Raw genomic sequence first — 24,466 nt, 5'->3', positions numbered from 1 at the left:
CGTTCAAAACTTTAGCTAAATCCCTCACAGACACCTCGAAAACGCCAAGAAGCGGCCTTCATTTTGTCAACAAGGGCACACTGCTACGCTACTCACTATCTGTCACAGAATAGATAGTGGGTAGCGTAGCCAATCAGAGAACGGCATTCGTGTAAGAACGCGAGTAGATTTATACTTATAGTGTATATTCCACATATAAAGCCTTCTTTACATCGTAAAATTTCGAAAGAGGGCCTCCGTTTTCACTATCTAAGGCACCAACTGGTCAAGATGCAAAGATAATAACGTTTACTGTTATTTTGGCAATAGTACACGCGCGGGTATGGTTGTAGCCCATCTCACCGATCAGCCTAGAAAGACCTACTTGTGCAAGTTATTTTGCAGTGTTTTGATTGCAACTTGGACCGAGACGTTTCAGTCAGTGTTTGAAAGGGCGATCAGCAAATGGTTGGCTGACCCCACCGATGTGCGCCATAATTATTTTTGTAGGCATAATATTTGTAAACCGTATGTTTTTGACTAGTTATCATGATAATAATTTCTCTTCTCTAGTTTTCAATTAGCCTTATAGATATCATAGCCTGCGTGCAGGTGACTACTATTGCCTTTGTTTCACAAATATGACCGTTAAAAAAAGTTATTAGCAGGCAGTGGAGGGTAACAACTGTTCGATGGCCATGGGCACCCATTTCGCTTTCATGGTGTTATCAGTAGAGCCGTGAACATAGCTCCCACTATTGTTTTAGCCAGAAAAATTTTCTGTGAAGGATGGGAAATGACCATTTATTATTTGGCTCAATGGCAGGTCCTTGAAATCAAGCTGTTTCCTTGCTAGCTGCCAGTGGCAACACACTGCATTTGCCAAGGTGGATTAAGTATCCAAATTGATATATGACCATCTGTTAAGAAGTTAGACCAGAACTAAGTCCCAAAAGTCGCAAGAGTGATCAAGTCAGATGTAACCATGTAATATCAATACACACTTTATCACACAGGTAATGAGAATGTACAAAATGGCCACCAATGGTAAATAGTATTCATGCTTAAGCTATTCTCCCAACTTGCATTTGTAAGAAATTTATCCAGGGCAATAAGAATTATTTTTATGCTGACATCAGGGATTACAAAAAGGTTAACTGTCATAGGTCTTTGCAGTCGGTGGACACTCACCATCTAGCTAGTGTCGGGGACGAGAGAGGTGCAGTTGCCTAATAAATCAGAGATTGGACTCCTGTCTAAAATGGAGGGTTAGCCTGCAGGCAAGGCACTTAACTCTTGCAAAGCCTCTCCTCATTCAGTAGTGCAGCAACCTGACAAAGATTACGGGTCACCTGGGATGGAATTTGGAGGATGGTGTCCCGTGAGTTCGAATGTACAGTTGAGAACCTGCAATCGTTAATTTGCCGCTGTAACACCTTTAACAAGACATCGCATATGATTGGCCCCATCTGCAGGGGTAGTGCGCTCAGGCCTTCGATACAGAGTACGTTCCCTATTTTTTTTCCAAAGGGTTTTTTTAGGGTTTTCGTATCGGGCAGCCGCACGTCAATTCATCGCCAATATATTATTGGGGTTATTCTTGCTCATATATATTATCCCCAGCCATTTTTTCTTCAAGCCTTAACATGGTTTTGAGTAGATCTCCTCTATGAACGTTTCTTCTATAGATATATACATGGTTACTTCTACACTACTGTCTACAGTAGGCTCATGGGCCGATAGACAGGATTATATTCAAAATATGGCAATATCATTAAGCTGCAATTGGTAGTTTTACCAAATTCAATTTCCAGTTAATGGTCTGGTCTAGACCAGTCTGGTGCTAATTGTCGTACATGGCACGACATACAATGGTGATAGAAATTGCATTGGGACAGAACCTGACTAGTAGACATTGCGTCTTTCAGGTTGACGAAAAGACAATGAACTGATTTAAGCAGGTTCTGGAGCTCCAAAAGAATAACAAACTTCCTCACTGTACTGAAAAGGGCACTATTACATAAATATGTTATTTTGTGCTTGGGGAGATTCTTGCCTTGCATGTATCTGTGGCGGTTAAGTCTTCGGGTAGCGACTTCCCCCAAGCTTTGAGCAGTGTTTTGCCCCTTTCATTTCAGCACCTCCCAATAGTCTTGTCCGATCCGGTGCTGGCTTCCTCAGCACCTGGGAGATAAGTGAGGCTTTCAAGGTCACGCGTTCAAATTTTACCTGCCTATTGGCAGGTCAAACTTGTCCGTTTTGTCTTGTCCGTTTCCAGTGCAGGGTAGTGCTGGTGATAAGCGAGGCTTGGAAGGTCAGCGTATTTACTATTATTATATTGTGATCAACTTAACCTGCCGTTACTCTTATCCGTTTCCAGTGCGGTAGTTCTGGTGACAAGTGAGGCTTTTAAAGGTCAGGCAAATCAAAGTCGCTTCCCATGCCAACTGCACGGTTGTGTCCCCCCACATTACGCCAAATGATATGTGGCTTTCTTTATTTATTGGTATATGTGCTATAATAATAATGGGCTATAATAACACATAAAAGTGAATTCTCACGGAATAGTGACATTAACTATCCTTGCGCAAAGCAGTTCGCGCGAAATTCTCCAAGTAAATTAAAATTGAATGCTTTAGTTTTTTCTTAACGTAAGATAAATAGCTGTTGCAAGAAATGTAGTGGATTTGGATAAATAAATAAAATACAAGAATGGAATACAAATCGACTCCCTACAGAAATGAACAAATGAACAGTTCTAATATGCATGGTCTGGTACGCTAAAATCCTTTGTAAGCCAAAACAGCACTTCTTACGGGAACGCTTGCTACGCAGGCTATATCCTCTTAACTTTGACGTACCCTTTTCAAACTCATTAATTATTCATGAGCTGATGACCCAATCAGCTCGCATCAATTGGGTCAGGTGCATGTATGTTGATACCCAATGAACATACCGATCAACACACGGTAGATTAGTTCAAAAACTGATCAAGACACTGATCAAGAAACTTGAATTTTAATCAGTCTTAATTATAATTCTAAATACAGCATTTTTCCCGCTTAAATCATTGCTTACAACAACAATACAGCAACATATTATTCCTTCTTAGACATCGTTACATTAATTGTACAGTTTTTGAATTTTCCTTTCTGGAAAACAACATCCGTTAAAGATTGATCCTGTTTCTCTGTGGTAAAACATGTAGTTGTACTAACAACACTTGGACCTAGGATCTTTGAAACTTTAGACACATTTTCTTCTGTAGGCTTTTCGTACTGCAACAATGCATTAGAACGATGCCCCGACCTTTCGCGAATCAATTTTTCTTCAACCCCAGAATTGAACAGGGAGGAAACACAAGTAACGCGCAAACTGTGAGCGGTTTTGCGTTTAAAGCCTGCCGCGTCGCACATGTCAGGCAAAATCTTGTTCAAGCTGTTGATGCCTACGGGCGCTTTATCGAATGCGAACCTAGTTTTTGATGGCTTAAAGTAAAATGCAGTAACTTCCTTTGAATGAGTCTCAACTAACCCTACATACAATCTGAATATCTCAACAAGGCACGGCTCGTGCTTTTCCTCAATAGAATGACAAACGTGCTTGACCACTCGCGGCACATACTTTAGATCACAAAGACCTCCATGATAAGTTTTAGAGGCATTTTCTTCAAACTTAATAAAATTTGGACCAATTTCAAAGTTGTTTACAACAATATTTCTGTGATCTCCCCCCCGCAACCCAAAAACTTTTCCGTTGTAGAAATAGATCGTGTTCAATAACGACTTAGCTGATGTAGTTCCCAGCAATTTCTTTTGCCAGAATACTGCTTCTTCTTGCTCGCTCACAAACTCCTTTTCCTCTTTCTTACACTTAATGTGAAGCCCTTCTCGAACGCCATTCTTCATCTCGGCATCTAAGCAACGTCGGAAAAGGACAAACCTTCAAAAAATAACACACAAAATTAAAGTCCTGAAACAGTGCATTTTAAATTACTAACCAATTCGGTCTAAAAGTTGTCAAGTACCTTTTGTCACTAGCGTCCAGAGGATTCAAAGCTTCTGATCCATTTTTCTCCTCCAAATAACGCTTGAGGGCACAAATGATACCATAAACAGACTTCAGAGGGTATCTTTCACCGGACTTTTTAGCTACCTCCATCACAAATTTTGACAACCAATAGTTCAGCGACAGAGCGTCCATTCCAGCAATATCTACACTCACAGCGGTAACATTGTGTAAATCGTAGTCCTTGAAGAGACCGCCACAATCTAAAACCGGAACTTTAACCTCTCTCAACCTCTGCCATTCGGCAAAAATGTTCACAGCCCACTTGTTTTTATACTTAGTTGAAACTGGAACAGCATCATTCACCAAAACATTTTCTTGAGAAGAGGTTTTTGGAACTCGAAAACGTTCTGATCTCCACTCGATCTCCATCACGCGGCATAATGTTAATTTATTAAAAATTCAACCTTTAAAACTTGCCCACATGGCCGCATATAAAAGATTCATTTCATTTACCATATGAATAAAAAACAGACAATAGCCTATTGAGCACGCCTACTAATTACCTATTCTTCGAAAAAAATTTTCATGCTACTTTGAGAAGCCAGCTCAAAAACTCGTGCTTCGTTTTTCATCAGGGGTTCCAAACACCTCGAAACAATAAAAGCACTCCGCCTTCGGCGTCGTGCTTTCATCTGTTTCTCGGTGTTTGGAACCCCTGATGAAAAACTCGCACTCGTTTTTGATCTATTACATAACATGGTAGAAAGGAACAATCGATTTTTTTTTTTGGAGGAATTGCTTACGCCCCCGAGATTTAACCTTAAGGAAACGCTTCCTCGCTAATTATCCTCGCTACTTGTTTCTCTTTCCTCTTCTATTTTCCTATCTGGAACGGATCTAGGGGTGGGGGGCAGGGGGTGGGGTTCGGGGGGTGCTATCAATCCCTAGAAATTAAAACAAATGAGACATTACAACCCGCTGACTTGGTCTCAGAATGCCGGAAATCCCATTTCCGAGGGCCTTTTGGCGCCTCGACCCCCTTACAGGGGACCACCTTTGGCGTTCCCTAAAACGAGCCCCCTTCTCAAAAACCCTGTATTCGCCCCAGTTCTTTAAACGGATCAAGATCTTGTCCATTTATTTGATCCTTTGCTTGCTGTCCTTGTGGTAGGTGATGATCAACGCACACGCAGACGCATTAATGATCCTGGGAGAGCCCTTCGCTAGCAACGAGCCGTTCAATTTTCAGACCCAGGACACCACCAGACGCATCAAAGAACTCCTGCCGATCATGTTACGTCATCGCCTGTCCTCACCCCCAAGGAAACGTACTCGCTCCATCGGAAAATGTCTGGATCGTTTTTGCTGTGTGCAAAGCTGGGCGCGTCTATTGGCTGCAAGCCGTTGTTTGACGAAGTGTGGAAAAAGTACAAATTCGATTGAATGGGACCGCGCGAGAATAACAGAACACTGTCAAGGTGCGGAACTTGGAAAAGATGCTCTGTTATTAGCAGCAAGCCGCGCGGTTCGAATCTGACGGTGCAAGAAGGCGACAAATTGGATAAGAAACATAATTATGATGATGACAGTGAGGCAGTGTTTTGATAAAATGCCGTACATGCCCCCCCCCCCCCCCCCAACCGGCTCCTGGTTGTTTTGCCTTCCCTTCAAAATAGGGGGACCTACTCCCTCTTCCCGCAAAACAGAAAGAAAGCAAATAACAAACAAACAAGAGCATTCTAAAATCATAACAAATAAAACGTTATTTAATATAGAAGGTAAATGGAAATTTCTGATGTTTAAAATCCTGATGTTTTGGTTAAAAGTTCGGCCTAAATCAGGTAGAAGTGATCAAAAAATTTCAAAGAGTACGTTATATACTAGGGAAAATGCAAATTTCAAGGCTAGTGCAATTTGATTGTCAAAAATTGTGGGTTTTCTTAGTAAACAATGTTCTCTTTGTAGTTTTCTAATCATTTCCTTCTGATTAAGGCTGAGATTTTAGCTGAAACATCAGGTCTTTACAATTCAATTGTTATATACTTTTTAAACAGAGCGCGGTAACGTTTTATTTGTTATTCTGAATCCAACTGGTTACAGATCCATTTTAAAAATCATTCAGTTGCAGACTAGTGGTGGGAAATTGTAAATATATTGAGCCATCTCTGAAATTTGTATTGTGTCTTTATTTCTGCATATGTTCTAAACGTTTTGGAGAATACGATATGTAAGGTTGAAATTTGCCACCAGGGTATCTTCCAGATTTTGGTAAATGGCAATCGTTCAGCTCTATAGCCCAGTATCAAGATAGCAATTTTCGTACTGGTTTCCATGCATTACTGTAAAAGTTGGGAGAATATCTTAGAAATCTACACATTGGGTCTTTGTTGATGTTTCCGTATTTGTCCCGACGTGTAGAATTGAGAATGTTACGATAACCGGAAATCAGGCATCTTGTTCTGGGTGTAGCGGAGGAAAGGGTAAAAGGGTGCCTTCTTTTTCTGGTGAATATTACAAGGAAAAGTTAGCAATGAAACTCTCTAGCGGACTCGGTAGGTTTCAAAAAGGAATCATCTTCGGTTGGAACGCTCTCCCCTCCCACGCCACCAACCCCCCCCCCCCCACCCTGCCCCCCTCTGCACATTCCACTTTTTGAATGGCTTGTACTGTAAGTAGTGACGTCACATGTTACCTGACGTCGTGCAGGCGAGTCCCACTGAAACTAGAACTCCCTCTACTTACAAGCAGTAGCTAATAAAACTTAAACCTTTGACAATTTGATGTCTGGTGAAAAAAAAAATGTCCTTCTGTACTGCTGGGGGCAAAGAACAGCTGCTTCTTGCGTTCTCGTCAAGGTTGAGTGTAAGTTTGTATCCATCGACTACATGTTGCTAATTACCATGACCACAATCACCACCGAATGTGATCGCACCAAATTTAATTTTCTTGCAAAGATCTGCTGTCAACAATAGGACTGTCCGCTACTGTCTTCTGCAATCAATCACCAGTGTCTATAGCTGCGTCTACTCTACGGCGAGGAATTTGAAAACGCAGCTTTATTTCTACGGTTAGGCTCACCGTCCACACGGCTAATCCGTCACGAAAACGTCGGAGATGTGAAATCGCGGGCTTTTCCTTTCCGTGTGGGAGAAGATAAATTTGACACCGGAGCTTTTGGAAAACGATGACTTCACGATATTCATGACCGTGATTTCCCTACCCAAGGGTTTTTTTTTTCAAACACGAATCCAAAATGACCGGTGATTGTTGCGTTTTCAGATTTCTCCGGCGTAGTGTGGACGGAAAACATTTGATGCGTTTTCAGAGTGAAGCCTCCGTTTCAAATTCCTCCGGCTTAGTGCGGACGGGGTCCTAATCCTTAATTCTGTAACTTCCAACAGGCACGATTAGCATCCTCGCATGTAACATACCTGAGTACCAGGGGTGGCTTGACCCACGTTCCATAAATTGGGAGTTTAAGCGACCGCGACGTTGACGCCGAGGTCATTAATAGATCGAGAATTTAAGCATGACGTTTTACGGCAGACGGCAAATGGCAAAGATTACCTCTGATTTCTTATTCGTTTCTTGTAATTATGAACTAAATCGCACTAAAATACAAAAATGTCCCCTACTATCCACCAGAAGTACAAATATCTTTACTCTACTGTAAAGACAGCTGAAGACAGACGGCAAATTAAAATTTCATTTTTGCCGTTTGCCGTTTGACGCAACGTCATGCTTAATCTCTCTAATGTGCATAAAACCCGGAAATGTATTACTGTTCAACACATAAGAAGCCAAAGCCTCATTAAAACTGTCAATCGTTCACTGATTCAAAATTCCTCTTATGATCTAGACTGCTGGACCTCTTACATTTCTTGTTCAAGTTTATGGCAGTAGATGTGTGATGTAAGTCTGCTATAGTTTCCGGCAACACTGATCATGTAACATCTGCTTCACAGAACTTAACAACCCCAACCCTTTTTGACCTTGAATACGAATAAATCCGTTTCTAGTCAACTTTCCCACTCGTAGATTTGTAAATTTTCTCTTTTGTTCCGGCTGCACGAGGACCAAGTACGATTTTGCAACGAATAAATTTTTCGCTTTTGTCTCACAACATTGGGCATGTTTATGTTCCCGGTTTAGTGTGATGTAGTCGAGCGTTTCTTGTGGGTGGTCATGTGCCAAAAACTGAAATTTAGTTAAAATTTAATTTATACCGAAAAATTGACAGAAACTGAAAGAGACTTCAGGATCCAAACCTGAAGGCCGAAGTTAAAAGAAACCGACAAAATTTAAAACTTCCGTTTGTCCGAACTCAGTCAAACTGAGGGACTTAAGTACAATCGCGTGAAATAGTTATACATGTATGATTTTCTAAGGTTCTGAAAGTCTAGCTGGGGGCTTAGACGTTTTCGAAAATTCCACATCGACGAAAAAAGGTTGGCGAATTTGCTCACAGTGACTACTTAAAGCCAGTTTCGTTTAATTCTCGTTCGACTGCAGGGGCCAGGTTCACGAATTAACGTGATTACAACATTCCAATTGACAGAAAAATCATTGGAAAGCGTCGAAGACTTCGTCCTGTTTGAATCACAAGTAAGTAATCAGCGGGAAGTTGAATTTCTCGTTGTTCAAGGCATGGATAACGCAATCCACTGGATAACTCACTATCCCGTAGGTAGGATATTTTGCTCAAATGAAAAGGTCACTTGAATGAGCATACAAGAAGAGAGCCTCTTTGACAGAATGGGAAAGTTATTTTAAAGTCGGGCCGGAACGTTTCTAAGAATATTACCTGTTAGGTCTAGGAATAAGACAGTTATTCTGGCTCACACTTCTTATCCCATAAGGGTTACTTTTTGGAAAGCTTCGTGAACATGTCGATTAGGTTTTCGGGGCACAAACTGTCATGGACCTTGTTCATCATTGTGGCAATGTGATTTTTCCCTCTGGTTGAAAGTCAACCCATTAAGTGATTGACGGATAGGCTGAGACCGTACCTCATCTGAGAATACTCCGGGATAATCCCAGTAATCCTGTCTTACGTATAGCCTCTGGAACTAATTCGATGTTTATTTCTCCACAATGCACACGGCTGCATTAGTCAAAATGACACTATAGAGAAAACTATTGTGTGTACTCGGAGCGTTGGCGCTGCCAGAGGGTCTGGCCCTAGCTCTTAATCATGTCCATCATTGAAGATACTTTCTTACATATTTTGTCAATGTGGCTCGACCATGAGGATATGCCGTTAATATACGAAACTGAAAATTGTAGAAATAACTTTTGCGGTGTTTTATATGGTCCGGCCTTCTAGCATTGGCTAAGACGCTTCAGTACGGTAATGTTACTTCGAATCTTTCTGACGTCTCCAATACTTCACTTCTTTTATTGAAACCTGGCCTTGCAGTTTCTGGCATTTTGGTAGATTCTTTAGACAGTTATCAGTTTCCATTCGCTTGTATCTCAATTACAAATTGTGGGGAACAGTAATTGACCATAATATTTCGTGTCATCATTCTTAGCTTGTATTAGAAATGTTTGAGTATTGTTTGTTGTTGTCTGGGTTGTTAACCATTGGATAGTACACGAATCAATGATACGGTAGTTCTAGATAGTATGACAAATGTTGCTCAAACGTTGGTGCTTCGCTTTTGATTTTACCTAGACTAGAACTGACATAAAACAAAAACCTTAACTACATGTTTTGAACCAAACTCGACAACAAGCTGTTATTGTCATGGCTAACGGACAAGTCATCACCACACATTTTATTATGATGACGGTTTGGACGATAACTCATATATGAAGGATGGAGGGAGGGGTTGTAAAAAGAGACAGATTTCTCCCCTTTAAACGAAACTTTTAGCATTTTCAACATTTTCAGCTTTGCGAATTAATCGGTCAAACTTGCCACTCGGATCAACAACCAGAGATAAATGTTCAATTTCGAACTTAATATAAATAATAAGCTTAATTTGTTTTGCCCACTAGGTACGTCTTTGGCCACACAGGCAAATTATTCAGGTGAGCCGTCATGTACACTAAAATGGTAGAACGAAGTTCTAAAGTAATTCAGTACTACAAGCAACATCTTAGCATTGCCAAAGCAGTGGGGAACAGGACCGAAGAAGGACGTGCCTACTGCAATCTTGGGATTACTTCCCGTAGGCTTGGTGATCTTAAACAAGCCATCGAATACCACAAGCAAGAACTTTGCATTGCCAAGGAGCTGGGTGACAGGGCTAGAGAAGGGGCTGCTTATGGCAATCTGGGGAATGCTTATCATAGCGTCGGTGACTTCAAACAAGCCATATGGCACCACAAGCAAGATCTTAGCATTTCCAAAGAGGTTGGGGATAGGGTCGGCGAAGGATCTGCTTATGGGAATCTGGGCAATGCTTATCATCGCCTGGGAGATTTTAAACACGCTATAAATTACCACCAGCAACGTCTTAGCATTATGAAGGAATTGGGAAATAAGGCTGGAGAGGGAGCTGCCTATGGCGACCTTGGCAATGCTTATTTTCGTCTAGGTGATTTTAAACAGGCCATTGAGTACCACCAGCACAACCTTTCTATTGCCAAAGAGGTAGGGGACAGGGTTGGAGAAGGAGCTGCCTACGGAAATCTTGGCAATGCACATTATAGTCTCGGCCAATTTCAAGAAGCAGTAGAGTACCACAAACAGCATCTTCGTATTGCAGACAATTTGGAGGACAGAGCTGGTAAAGGAAGTGCCTTTTGTAATCTTGGCAACGTTCACGATGCTATCGGTGATTTTGAACAAGCCATAACGTATCACATGAAATATCTTGCCATTGCCAAAGAAATAGGAGACAGTGCGGGCGAAGGAACTGCCTATGGCAATCTGGGATGTGCCTTTCGCGGTCTTGGGGAGCACGAACAAGCCATAGTATACTATGAGCAACATTTGAATATCGCTAATGAAGTTGGGGACAGGGCTGGCCAGGCATTGGCATGTTATTTTTTAGGTTATTCGTTTGAATTTTTGAGTTCTTTACGCAAGGCTATCGAGTACTATAGGTCCAGTGTAAATCTCTACAATGACATGCGAGCTCTTCTTTTCTCCGAAGATGAGTGGAAGATAAGCTTTCGCAGTTTACATCAACATGTGTACACTGCTCTGTGGACTACTTTACTCAAGATTCAAGACACTGACGAGGCTTTGTGTGCTGTTGAGCAAGGACGAGCACAGGCTTTGACAGATCTCTTGAACTTCCAATATGGCTTTAGGGTGTCTCCATCAAGCTCATTTGCACACAGAGAAACCCTCTCTTACTTCTTAAGAGATGTGTCTCAACTAACAGTATTTGTAGCACTTGAAGGAGACACAATCAATTCTTGGGTTTTCTGCAAGGGAAATGGAGTTCAATTTAGACAAAAGAAGATAGACAATATACCTGCAGGTGAAGATGCTACAACCAAGTTACAAAATTTAATGAAAATAGCTTTCGGAGAAAATGGCATTGGTTTGCCTGTTAAATGCGAGAATCGTTCATTGGATGAGCTAAGAGGTGACGAGGGATTGCTGCTTAATACCCATTCTTGTCAGGATACGTTGCATTCCACATCATTCTATGACAATAATAACCAGTCTTTGCGACAACTGTACGATGTTGTCATTGGTCCTTTCGCAGACCTGCTTGTAGGGAACGAAATAATCATTGTTCCAGATGGTCCATTGTGCATGGTACCTTTTGCAGCATTTGTAGATCCGGATTCCAGGTACCTAAACGATACTTTTAGGATCCGCATTGTCCCCTCGCTAACTAGCTTAAAACTGATCAAAGACTCTCCGCAGGACTACCATAGACAGGACGGGGCGCTGATTGTGGGAGACCCATGCGTAGTGGAAGTTACCAACAAGCGAGGTAAGCCCATTTTGTCGCAGTTGACACACGCCAGAATTGAAGTAAGGAAGATAGGAGAAATACTCAACACTCCACCCCTCATTGGAAGAGAAGCAACGAAAGAAAATGTGTTGAAACAAATCTGTTCAGTTGAGTTAGTACACATTGCAGCGCATGGGGACGCACGAACGGGTGAAATCGCTTTGGCTCCAAATCCCGGATGGACTTCCAGAATCCCTAAAGAAGAGGATTATATTTTAAAAGTGGCAGATGTGCAAGCTGTTCAATTGCGAGCAAAGCTTGTTGTGCTAAGTTGCTGTCATAGTGGTCGGGGGACGGTTACTGCTGAAGGCGTGGTTGGTATCGCGCGAGCTTTTTTGGGTGCAGGTGCTCGTTCTGTTCTGGTTTCACTTTGGGCAATTGATGACAAGGCCGCCATGGAGTTTATGATAAGGTTTTACACAAATCTGAGTTGTGGGTATAGCGCCAGTTTATCCTTAGATCGGGCTATGAAATCTCTTAGAGTGACAGAGAAGTTTGGCGCCGTTAAATACTGGGCTCCATTTGTACTCATTGGTGATGACGTCGAGCTCCACTTTGGACAAAAGGAATAAGAGCTTTGTAGGTAGCTACAGGAGCCGATGAGCTTTGGTCTTGAAGTACTGATATATGTAAAGTAATGAAGCTCAACACTTTGCATGGACACCAAAAAATCGCTCAATCTTACTAAGGACCCAGGACCCAGTATGTTCATAATAGACGCATAATGTTCATAATTAGTTTACAGTCGAACCGTTATAAGCGTCTGTACACGTAACTGTTTCTTTGGCTTTTGTTAGCGTTATGGAGCGTATTATAACCACCATTGTTCTACTTTTTCTCCAATTGCATTTGTTTGTACTTATATTTGATAAACTGAAAACTGGACCACGCCCTTCGTTGTCTTCGGGTGAACCTCTATTAAACAGCCTCCTCTATTAATTAGTTGGGGCGCAGCGCGAAAATCAGCGCGCGAAAATGTAAAAAAGGCGCGGTGAGAGCAAGCACCGCGCTTTTTTGATTTTTTCGCGTGCTGTTTTCCGCGCTGCGCCCCAACTCACTGAACGTCTGGAAGAGGCTATTAAGCGGCCAGTTGTCTCGTCCCCGTGCGTGGTCGCTCAATAGAGGTTCGACTGTACTATAAAATATACCTTTTGAAATGGTCAATTATTTTCGTTCTCAAAATATTTTTCGACTGTCTCAGGCAATTGACCATGCACAAAATCATTGCAAAGTCAAATTACGGAGTCAAGTTAGTCAAATTAGGGAGTGAAGTGCGTTGCTTGTGTCCTGCTTAGGTTTTGATAAATTCACTTTCAAGTATAAAACAGCATTAAGCGGCTTATTAGATTATGAGCTCGAGATTTCTATTGCGTGAACTACAACTATCACGCATAGCAATGGAGAGCGCATAATCTAATTGTTTTAGTATAAATCTGCTAGTCGTTCAAAACTTTATCTAAATCCCTCACAGACACCTCGAAAACGCCAAGAAGCGGCCTTCATTTTGTCAACAAGGGTACACTGCTACGCTACTCACTATCTATCACAGAATAGATAGTGGGTAGCGTAGCATATCACAGAACGGCATTCGTGTAAGAACGCTAGTAGATTTAAACTTATAGTGTATATTCCACATATAAAGCCTTCTTTGCATCGTAAAATTTCTAAAGAGGGCCTCCGTTTTCACTATCTAAGGCACCAACTGGTCAAGATGCAAAGATAATAACGTTTACTGTTATCTTGGCCATAGTACACGCGCTGGTATGGTTGTAGCCCATCTCACCGATCAGCCTAGAAAGACCTACTTGCGCAAGTTATTTTGCTGTGTTTTGATTGCAACTTGGACCGAGACGTTTCAGTCAGTGTTTGAAAGGGCGATCAGCAAATGGTTGGCTGACCCCACCGATGTGCGCCATAATTATTCTTGTGGACATAATATATGTAAACCGTATGTTTTCGACATGTTATCATGATAATAATTTCTCTTTTCTAGTTTTCAATTAGCCTTATAGATATCATAGCCTGCGTGCAGGTGACTACTATTGCCTTTGTTTCACAAATATGACCGTTAAAAAAAGTAGTTAGCTGGCAGTGGAGGGTAACAACTGGTCGATGGCCATGGGCACCCATTTCGCTTTCATGGTGTTATCAGTAGAGCCGTGAACATAGCTCCCATTATTGTTTTAGCCAGACAAATTTTCTGTGAAGGATGGGAAATGGCCATTTATTATTTGGCTTAATGGCAGGTCCTTGAAATCAAGCTGTATCCTTGCTAGCTGCCAGTGTCAACACACTGCATTTGCCAAGGTGGATTAAGTATCCAAATTGATATATGACCATCTGTTAAGAAGTTAGATCAGAACTAAGTCCCAAAAGTCGTAATTGATCAAATCAGATGTAACCATGTAATATCAATACACACTTTATCACACAGGTAATGAGAATGTACAAAATGGCCACCAATGGTAAATAGTATTCATGCTTAAGTAATTCTCCCAACTGGCATTTGTAAGAAATTTATCCAGGGCAATAAGAATTGTTTTTATGCTGACATCAGGGATTACAAAAAGGTTAACTGTCATAGGTCTTTGCAGTCGGTGGACACTCACCATCTAGCTACTGTCGGGGATGAGAAAGGTGCTGTTGCCTAATAAATCAGAGATTGGACTCCTGTCTAAAATGGAGGGTTAGCCTGCAGGCAAGGCACTTAACTCTTGCAAAGCCTCTCCTCATTCAGTAGTGCAGCAACCTGACAAAGATTACGGGTCACCTGGGATGGAATTTGGGGGATGGTGTCTCTTGAGTTCGAATGTACAGTTGAGAACCTACAATCGTTAATTTGCCGCTCTAACACCTTTAACAAGACATCGCATATACTTATGTTCTGTATCGATCCGGTATATGATTGGCCCCATCTGCAGGGGTAGTGCGCTCAGGCCTTCGATACAGAGTACGTTCCCTATTTTTTTTTCCAAAGGGTTTTTTAGGGTTTTCGTATCGGGCAGCCGCACGTCAATTCATCGCCAATATATTATTGGGGTTATTCTTGCTCATATATATGATCCCCAGCCATTTTTTCTTCAAGCGTTAGCATGGTTTTGAGTAGATCTCCTCTATGAACGTATCTTCTATGGATATATACATGGTTACTTCTACACTACTGTCTACAGTAGCTTATGGGCCGATAGACAGGATTATATTCAAAATATGGCAATATCATTAAGCTGCAATTGGTGGTTTTACCAAATTCAATTTCCAGTTAATGGTCTGGTCTAGACCAGTCTGGTGCTAATTGTCGTACATGGCACGACATACAATGGTGATAGAAATTGCATTGGGACAGAACCTGACTAGTAGACATTGCGTCTTTCAGGTTGACGAAAAGACAATGAACTGATTTAAGCAGATTCAGGAGCTCCAGAAGAATAACAAACTTCCTCATTGTACTGAAAAGGGCACTATTACATAAATATGTTGTTTTGTGCTTGGGGAGATACTTGCCTTGCATGTATTTGTGGCGGTTAAGTCTTCGGGTAGCGACCTCCCCCAAGCTTTGGGCAGTGTTTTGCCCCTTTCATTTGTGCACCTCCCAATAGTCTTGTCCGATCCGGTGCTGGCTTCCTCAGCACCTGGGAGATAAGTGAGGCTTTCAAGGTCACGCGTTCAAATTTGACCCGTCTATTGGCAGGTCAAATTTGTCCGTTTTGTCTTGTCCGTTTCCAGTGCAGGGTAGTGCTGGTGATAAGTGAGGCTTGGAAGGTCAGCGTATTTACTATTATTATATTGTGATCAACTTAACCTGCCGTTACTCTTGTCCGTTTCCAGTGCGGTAGTTCTGGTGACAAGTGAGGCTTTAAAAGGTCACGCAAATCAAAGTTGTGTCCCCCCACATTACGCCAAATGATGTGTGGCTTTCTTTATTTATTGGTATATGTGCTATAATAATAATGGGCTATAATAACACATAAAAGTGAATTCTCACAGAATAGTGACATTAACTATCCTTGCGTAAATCAGTTCGCTCGAAATTCTCCGAGTAAATTAAAATTGAATGCTTTCGGTTTTTTCTTAACGTAAGATAAATAGCTGTTGCAAGAAATGTAGTGGATTTGGATAAATAAATAAAATACAAGAATACAAATCGACTCCCTACAGAAATGAACAAATGAACAGTTCTAGTATGCATGGTCTGGTACGCTAAAATCCTTTGTAAGCCAAAACAGATGGAAACACGTACATCGAAAAGCTATTGAAACACAGTTAGCTACCATCAGCACACATAGATAAGAGTATACTGAATAAATATTATCAATTGTATTCCATTAAATATTTTCGCCCGCACATGATTGGTCTAAACGCGTCACGTGACTAAATATTCCCCAACTAAGACTGGAGAATATCAGAAAGATATTCCCCAATTTTCAAACCGTGCGTGTTGCGAAAAATATATGAAGGCTAATAAGCACATAATCTGTTCCTCAAAGCTCACAGTTTTCCTCGAGCTGCGCTCTCAGAAAACTGTTCGCTTCTCGGAACAGACAATGTCCGCGGATATTTCCGCGCCAAATGGAGGCTATTGTTTATTTATCTAAAAGTAAATAAACCACAAACGAGTTTCGTTCAAAAGCTATTAGCATCTTTTTGATGTTCTCTTTTTCTTTAACATTTAATTGCCGGTCCAATTAGTAGACTTAGTGGTGAACAGAGCTCGGAACTTTTCATAAAAGAACATTTTTTTTTTCTGGTGGTTTATTAACCCTTTGATAATTTTCACTGTTAGTCCCTAAAACGATCCCTTGTCAATTGTTCACCCAATACCAAGATTTAATAAGTGCCATTAATATATTGAATTCAATTCCCCAAAACGAAAACAGGAAAGTCCTTTCCTAGAAGGAAACCGACGAACTAAAAGAATATCAGGGAACATGTGCAGTCACAAGAGACCCTTTATAATTAGTTATATCAATGGCAGGAGAAATTCCTGAATAAATGAAACTGCAAGTTGATCAAAGATGAGTAAATGCCACTTGAGTAAATATCAAATGAAGACAATGCCAAATGACCAAATGCCAAATAGATTCCAAACACATCCTAAAATTCGTGCCAACACAAGAATCCTTTCCCTGCATGTTCATGCTCTATGTTTTGAGACAGTCATTTTTTCCTTCCAAACCAGATTTGCGTAGTGGAAGTTGTAGATTCAGTACAAGAAAATGCGGGATTGGGTACACCATAGTATCCAAAGTTATCTTCAGAACTGAGCGCTCCATTCGAGCCATCAAACTGACACCCGACAACCGAGCGGCTTTTCTGGCTGTCAATGTGAAATGTGTATCCATGGTTACCACCATAAAGAACGCCAGCGGTACAATCCAGGCAGGAAATTCCTCGGATGTTAATCATTTCAAACTTTTGGCATTTGGGACTTTTAACTGTTTCAAAAAAATAAAAAAATAGAGTTAAAGAAATGTATCAAGAGTTATAACGCACGTGCACAGCCATCATTCTCCTCACTAAACCTTTTGTCTAGCGACGTTCCCGTTGCCGTTGCCCTCGTGGTTTTCTTAAGCTCCCTAATTTTATTGTTGCTAGTAGTGCTTTCAGTCTGCCACATCCCGAAGTTAAAACACAGGGAACGGGGTCATCGATCTGCCTCACCATCCTTCCGCTCTTATGGTTTCTCTGTTGTTTGGTAGATGGGACCATATTAGGGGACGTATAAGTTGGCTTGTCTAAGGTGTAACATCTCACTTATTTCGTGGAGAAATCAAAGAATAAATGAATAATAGATAAAAGAGTATGAATGTCTAAAATACACGAGACACGAGACCCTGAAATCACTTTAAAACACCCTCGCACCGTATCCAACAGGTAGGACATTACTTTCCTGGTTGTTCTTTGCACAAAGGACGGCTCACTTGGGGATGGATCTTAGAAACTGAAAGAAAACTTCACGAACACAAACCTGGATCCATCAATATATCAAAATCATCAAATGACGTCCTCAAATAATCTGTGTAGTCGATATCACGGGTAGGGTAGTTGCACGTGGCTCTCCAGTGCGTGGATGCTGTTCGCACGAGTTGCACATGAGCGTGTGACATCTTGTACTCCGACCAATCAGGATTAACTTCGTTAACGGCAATGTAGTCTGTCTTGAAGAAAGGCTTATGTCGAAATTGGCCAACGTTTTCCAGAGAGAACGATTCCACAAGAGTCCATATAAACTCTGGTTCGCTCGTGAAATCACAATACATTGTCAGGTTGTTTTCATTGTTATCAAGAGTGACGTAATGTCCACTTTGCCTCCATCCTTGATTCCAAACCTCCGCGCAGTTTCTGGCGCGCCTTAACTGACACACTGCGCCGGTGAACTTTTGCGAGCAGTGGCAGATGAATCTCTTTCCCTTTTCGTCGCAATTGGGGGTGCACTGGCCTTCATTGAGACATGGATTAGTTTCGCAGCAGCTATTGTAATCGCAACAATCCCCGGAGAGTGAAAACTCGCCCTGTATTGAACGAGAACAACCGTTAAGTTTACTTAAAAAAAAGTCGATAGCCTGCCATTAAAATGAAAGCTAACACAAAGTCACTTAAAATGACTTAAATAGCAGTTTGATTCAGAAAATGGCGAAGTTCAAACATGAATAAAAATAGTTACAAAATCTGCTGGAAAAGTTATTTCTGAGAGATATGAGAAATTTCTTAGAGATTTCGAGCGGCGCGGCTTTCGTAAGCTATTCTTTTATGGAACGCATTTTTCACAAAAGTATATGGTTACATCTTGACTAACACTTGAAAGAAATTCAATCGTTTAGAAGGGTGTGTTGAGTTATGGATGCATTCGCAGGTTTGGAGACAGAGCGCTCGAGAAGAATACTGAAGTTGCTTGAGGCGCGCATGACCCGTAGCCGGAGGCAGCTTGGCTGAGTGGTCAGCACGTCGGACGCGCAATCCAGCAGTCTAAGGTTCGAGTTCCACTCTGACTATAGTTAATAGAGTGAAATGGTTAGGAAGGCCGGTAAACATCAAAGAAGCAAACAAACAGGCTAAGATTTACGTTGGAAGGCCCTTGACCCTGCACATCTTTTGTTTTATGCTCATTGACTATGCATGAATTACGTAATCGCAATGCTTCTATTGGTTAGTTGTATGAGCACACGTAACTACCTTTGGTATTGAGCCAGGTTTTGTGCAGGGTCAACCCCTAAAATAGCAAAAAAAAAAAACGTACAACAAAGAATTTGCTAGGTTTCCTAACCATTTCCCTCAATTATCTATGCTCTAACCTCTTCCTGGATTTTTTTCATGGTAACACACAGTTCAAATCCTCGGCTACGCTTGTAAATAGCCTACTGGTTTGCCTCCGGCCAGTTAGGATTCTAATTACAATGATATACTCATTTTGAATTATTTGTTTCAGTTGTTTGCTCGGCCCCACTAGCCTTACCTAAACACTGCCGAGAGAAAATAAACGTCATCATTTTTTTTATTTTTTATTTTTAGTTATTTATTTAACTCGATAAACGCGTGCTCACGGTTAGTCATGTTAGTGTTCCCAAACAATAAAAGTTCCCGATGAGAAATGAGTTCTTTTCTTATTCAAAAAGATTTCTTATTGTTTTGGAACAGCAATATGGCTGCCATGAAAGTGCTCCATATTGAATATTACACAATAACGTGTCTTGTAGTTGGTAACTCAGTGAGCTTTTTTTTTTTCTAACTGTTTGAAAAGTTGAGAAACAGAAATAATTTATTAATTCAACTGATAATAAACCGTGAAAATTACTTCACTGTGATTGGCTGAAAGCAGGCAAATTTATCATTAATGTTTGATGTTAAGTCATACAATAAATTAGTAATGGAATGAAAGCTCCGGCAATTAAGGACTTACTCTACTCAGTGTGATGTTTGAAAATTCTTTCAAAATGCACTCGCTTATATTACAGTCTCGTGCAATCTTCCGTAGGAAAAAAGATGGCGACTGGTACATTTACCCATATTTCTTAGTGCACGAAAACCTTAACAACGTTCATAAAAACGTACAGAAACGTTATACAATCTTCAAACCTAGGCTACTTAATGTCCATAGTACAGGGACGTATATTGTAAAAATTTGGTTTTCTTTGTGCCTTTTAGACTGTGTTAGGTTCGCAAGGCCTAGTGGTAAAATGCACATCCGCCATCTTTTTTCCTGCGGTGGAATGATGTTGAGAGATCTTTCAATTGCTATCAGAAAAAGCATCCAAAGGTACGTTGCTAGGTGGTTAGGGATTTCCTTTACCATTCAATTAAAGAGACTTAAGTTTAGTGAATTCCGGGCTTTTGTGTTCTTCGGGGAAAACAAAAGCTGTTCCTATATGATAAGTTCACTTTCAAAGATAGGTCCATATAAAAAACACTAACAATCTCACTAGGCGGTTAATGCTACAAACGGGAGTCATTAATTATTTAGACGAGTTACTAATGGCGAAGGAGAAAAGCCTACGTTAATTTCTTCTCAAGATACAGTTCAGGGTAAAAAAAAATTATGGAATGGAAATTTAAGATTTGGAATAAAACTAAGAATCTGCTATGCCTACTTCTTGTTATTTTGAATTGGAGGTGATCAACTAGAAAACCTCCGATGCAGTTACGACCAGGAGAGTACAGAAACTATGCGAGAAAGAAAAAAAAAACTTTACCTCAGAAGGGTAATCGATGACCAAATCGTAGTAATGAAGCTGTGGAGAAGCCACCAGTGCTTGGGGCTTAGTGCTCCTGTTTTCGTCGTTTAGCTGGCAGGTCAGGGTGTTATTAGTTGTATGGATGTTGAACGAAATGCAGCGACACTCACTTGAACAGCGATGAAAACACGACATGGGATTTGGGGTTGTAACTTGTTTGTACGTGAAACCTTCTAGGGCGTGACCTGCAACCATGTTCCTGTTTTGAACAAAGTAGAAACCTGTACACCCTTTCAAAGGACAAGCATGTAATAACGGGGCTGCGTTGAACCAAAGAGTCAATGCAAAACCGAGCATTTTGGAATTTTGGAATCTTTTGGTAAGCAGCGAGTTGATGTCGTGCACAAGACCAGAAGAAACAATGAAGTATTAATCCACACATCACGAAGCCAAAGCTGTACATTTCTTCAAATGTCATTTGAGTGGTTCGTTAGGTGTAGTGACGTCACATTGTATTTAACTTATAATCACCATGTTTATTACTAAATTACCAGGTGACCGCATTCACGAAACTACTCAGTTATGCATTCGTTACCATAACTACGAACAAAATTGAGTTGAGTGTTTAACTGCGATGATCATCTATATCTTCGTATCTTTCTCCGCAGTTCAAATGTGTGAACTTTCACATTTTCATTTGCATTCTTCACATAATATACACAATTTCCTTGAGAAATGGCTACGAAACTAATAGATATTTAACTGTTTTAAGTTTTTGGATTAGTTCATAGGTCTTGGTAAACTGAAATGTTATAGCTAAAGAGTACTTAAATGAGTTACATGTAAAATTAGCTAATTTGATAGATACATTTATTAGAGTGGTTTGCACGAGTCGATTTGTACTTAGGAAATTCAAAAAAGTCATCGAAGTTAAACGTCTTTTTGTCGAAAACAGTCTTACAAAATTCTGTTAGCAAACACAAGAGTTCATGTAGTGGCCAACGAAAGCCATAGAAATCTGATGACGACATTTTTAACAGTCAAAAACCTTTAGTCTTTTTAAACCCACGATGTTGTTTTTCTAAATAAACGTAAATGTGAAGAAAGGATCACTATACAGTAATTAACTTTAGATATATGTTAACATGTGACATTATTACTAATTTATTAACATCACACGGGTTTCAGCTAAATATAATCACCTGCGCTCTACAATTCAGTAAATAAAGTCCACAAATATTTTTTAACACCAGAGAGGGTAATCCGTGATTGGTAACTTCCGGAGACGCTTTATACTACAGAAATGCTATCTGAAGTTGCCTTTAAACAACGCGGCTTATAGTTGAGTGGACTACCACTTGTGTCGTGGAAAAAAGCTGACGAGCTAAATAAATTAGTTTTGGTTTTAGTAGAAACTGCCTTTGTTCCATCAGGTACAAATTGCATATTTTTATAAAATATTGTAAAATAAGCCGGAACAGTTCTAAGTTTAGCGAGGCGAAGGAGAAATCCTTTTGTCAAGTGTCAAAGTCGAAACGATGGAAGGTGAGAACATGGAGGTCTTCTTGAATTGTTCGGTCTATTTAACCAGTCTGCTAAGCACACAAAAACCGCACATTCAGTCCAAATAGACAACTACTAGTTCTACACGAGTTCTTGTTCTTGAGCCATATTTTGCTTTATAATAATTTGGAAGGAAACGTCAAGGAAACTCTACTAAACACAAATGAAATTTCGAGTTTCTTTTCTGTTCAGTCCTAGACTGGCTACACCGGTTTTTCTCTCGAAAATTAGAAAGAGAGAGAGGACGAGGTTTTTAAGATAAGAATAGACTGTAACGAGGTGAAGGCGACACAAGGGAAACCGCTTGTCGTCCGTACCACCCTAGCTTATTGCGTTTATTTACGTCCGGGGGAAAATTGAAAGCGAACTTTAAGAGAAAATACGGACAGCAAGCCAATCTCATACCCAGGGCTCGCACCCTCTTTGACCAACGGTCGAGAAACACCAAAGAACAATCGGAAAACGCGTTTCGATTTCCCGACCGCTGTTCGTTGACTTCGAGATCCGCCGAAATGCAGAGAGGTACTTGCGTTTACTCGTTCATGAAAGAACGGCTTTCAATTAAGTGTCGTAAAATAAAAACGAAAATGATCAGTCTAGACAATCATGAACACAAGGGTTGTGACACAGATAATCCACTGTGCCAATCAAAACTCGAAGCAAAGCAGAGCGCAGGAAAACGCGCGAGAACAAGACTTTAGATTCTGGCTTCTGATTGGATGAACTTCTTAAGCCAATCCCTAAGTGAAGTAAAGGAAAACTAAAACAAATGGGACATTCAAGTGATACTGTTCTATCATCAAGGAAACAATCCTCAACGTCACGATAATAGAATAGGTTTTTAATTCTGTAAAAGTTCTTTGATCACGACTGTTTTGTTTTGGCGTGCAGCAAATTTCGTTAAAAGTCTGTCAAATTGTCTTTGCTTTGATCAGTAAAGAACATTTTCGTTGGGACGCACTGAAATGCTGATAACTGTTATGTGCGATTGTTTTTCCTTAAAGATGTGTGGTTTTATCAAGCGAGCGACCTCCTAAGCGTCAACGTTAAACGCTTTCAATTAAGCTTTACGTATTAATTTACAGAAAAGATTTTATCACGAGAAAGCCAGCATTGCGATTAAAAACATACTCATGAATAAGAAACATACACTGCAATTATAGTGGCTTTGTCTTTTTTTTAACCGGCCAACGCAGTCTCTAATTTTCATGTCCCGAAGATAAATTCATGTTACTGAATTTTACAGACAGGGCCACCCGGCTGTCAAATGCTCCAATTTCGAGTTGTCCTAATTGTGGTTAATACACTTCTTAACATATCACTTATCAATCAACGGAAAGTGAAACAAAATACCAATTAACTAAAAGCCTCATTGAATGTTGTGTTTTGTAGACTACTACATTTTACAGTGCAGTAATTGACTTACTAAAGGAGCATCGATAGGTATAACTGGTTTTGCATTACTACGCTACACGATTGGCTTAAAAAAATCTCGCGTCAGGTTTTCATCCAATCAGAAGTAAAACCAAACCACTATCCGCGCCACTCACTCGCATACGTTTTCCCGCGCTTTGCGTCAGCTACAGGCATTTACTTGGAGCTTTGATTGGTTCACTGGATTGTCTCTGCGCTTTCTGATTGGCTTATTTGCAAACCTCTCGATCACGACGATTTTGTTGTGTCTCTGGTCAAAACAGTGCTTAAATTATGACCAGGCACCTTTGCTCGTGCAATAGACTTTCAGAAAAGTCCTTCGTCTTCAGTGTTTATTCAGGACCCGCCGGACGAAGCGACTTCGCCACTCGTTCGGCTGCTTCGCGGTCTAAAACCTCGCAGCTTGTTTCACTCGCCAAGCTTAGTTCTACCCTGAAACTTATGATGTCGACTTGTGGCAAGTCTACTCGTACACGAAATGCTATAAGAATACCATGACGAAGGTATCGTATAGCGCTTACGCAACCCATTATAGCACCCATTCCTCGGCTTCAGTTACCCTGCGAGACAGAGATTCCCTCACAAAGAGAGCTCACAGGGTAGGCCTCATTGAGTGTTATTAAAACAAGATCATTATATATATATATATTTTGGTGTCCATCAAGGAAGATACGTCTTTGGGGTTTTAATTTGGCATTCCAAAAAAAGATAGTCACCCTTTGAAGTAAGAGTAAACAGTGCTAATTTATTTGTTCTTCCGGTTACTTCCTAATTTGTTTGCAGGCAATTAAAATTGAACGTGGTAGTTGACTTTAAATAAGTTATATCTGTCGATCCGTTGTGGGAGTATTTAATGGGAGTATGGCAAAATTGCATATCATTGATATC

At 40.6% G+C, this 24,466-nt stretch overlaps 2 protein-coding genes across 2 annotated transcripts; one reads left to right on the top strand and one right to left on the bottom strand.

The window, feature by feature from the left end:
* Positions 1 to 10,026: 10,026 nt before the first annotated feature.
* On the top strand, positions 10,027 to 12,487 carry LOC145485293 (tetratricopeptide repeat protein 28-like). The gene has a single exon (XM_081463980.1). It carries the CDS (start codon positions 10,037 to 10,039, stop codon positions 12,485 to 12,487), a length of 2,451 nt encoding a protein of 816 aa, XP_081320106.1. The 5' UTR covers positions 10,027 to 10,036.
* A 4,550-nt stretch (positions 12,488 to 17,037) lies between these two features.
* Positions 17,038 to 20,836, bottom strand: LOC145485487 (uncharacterized). The gene is made up of 3 exons (XM_081464151.1): positions 20,600 to 20,836; positions 17,881 to 18,424; positions 17,038 to 17,365 (listed from the first exon to the last, which is right to left on the bottom strand). The coding sequence occupies exons 1-3, from the start codon at positions 20,834 to 20,836 to the stop codon at positions 17,070 to 17,072; spliced, it is 1,077 nt and encodes a 358-aa protein (XP_081320277.1). The 3' UTR covers positions 17,038 to 17,069.
* Between the last annotated feature and the right edge of the window lie 3,630 nt (positions 20,837 to 24,466).

This window comes from Orbicella franksi, chromosome 4 (genome assembly GCF_964199315.1).
Source record: "Orbicella franksi chromosome 4, jaOrbFran1.1, whole genome shotgun sequence".
NCBI classification, from domain to species: domain Eukaryota; kingdom Metazoa; phylum Cnidaria; class Anthozoa; order Scleractinia; family Merulinidae; genus Orbicella; species Orbicella franksi.
Note: the sequence above shows the minus strand (reverse complement) of the source record. Positions and strands in the feature narration are given on the sequence as shown.

Bases quoted from the DNA above. Each gene is read 5' to 3' on its own strand.
- LOC145485293 (XM_081463980.1), top strand. From the start codon at position 10,037: ATGTACACTAAAATGGTAGAACGAAGTTCTAAAGTAATTCAGTACTAC.
- LOC145485487 (XM_081464151.1), bottom strand. From the start codon at position 20,836: ATGGTTGCAGGTCACGCCCTAGAAGGTTTCACGTACAAACAAGTTACA. The intron at 18,425-20,599 runs GTAAAGTTTTTT...CGTTCAATACAG, and splicing joins TCATCGATTACCCTTCTGAG to GGCGAGTTTTCACTCTCCGG. The intron at 17,366-17,880 runs GTTTGTGTTCGT...TAACTCTATTTT, and splicing joins TGATATATTGATGGATCCAG to TTTATTTTTTTGAAACAGTT.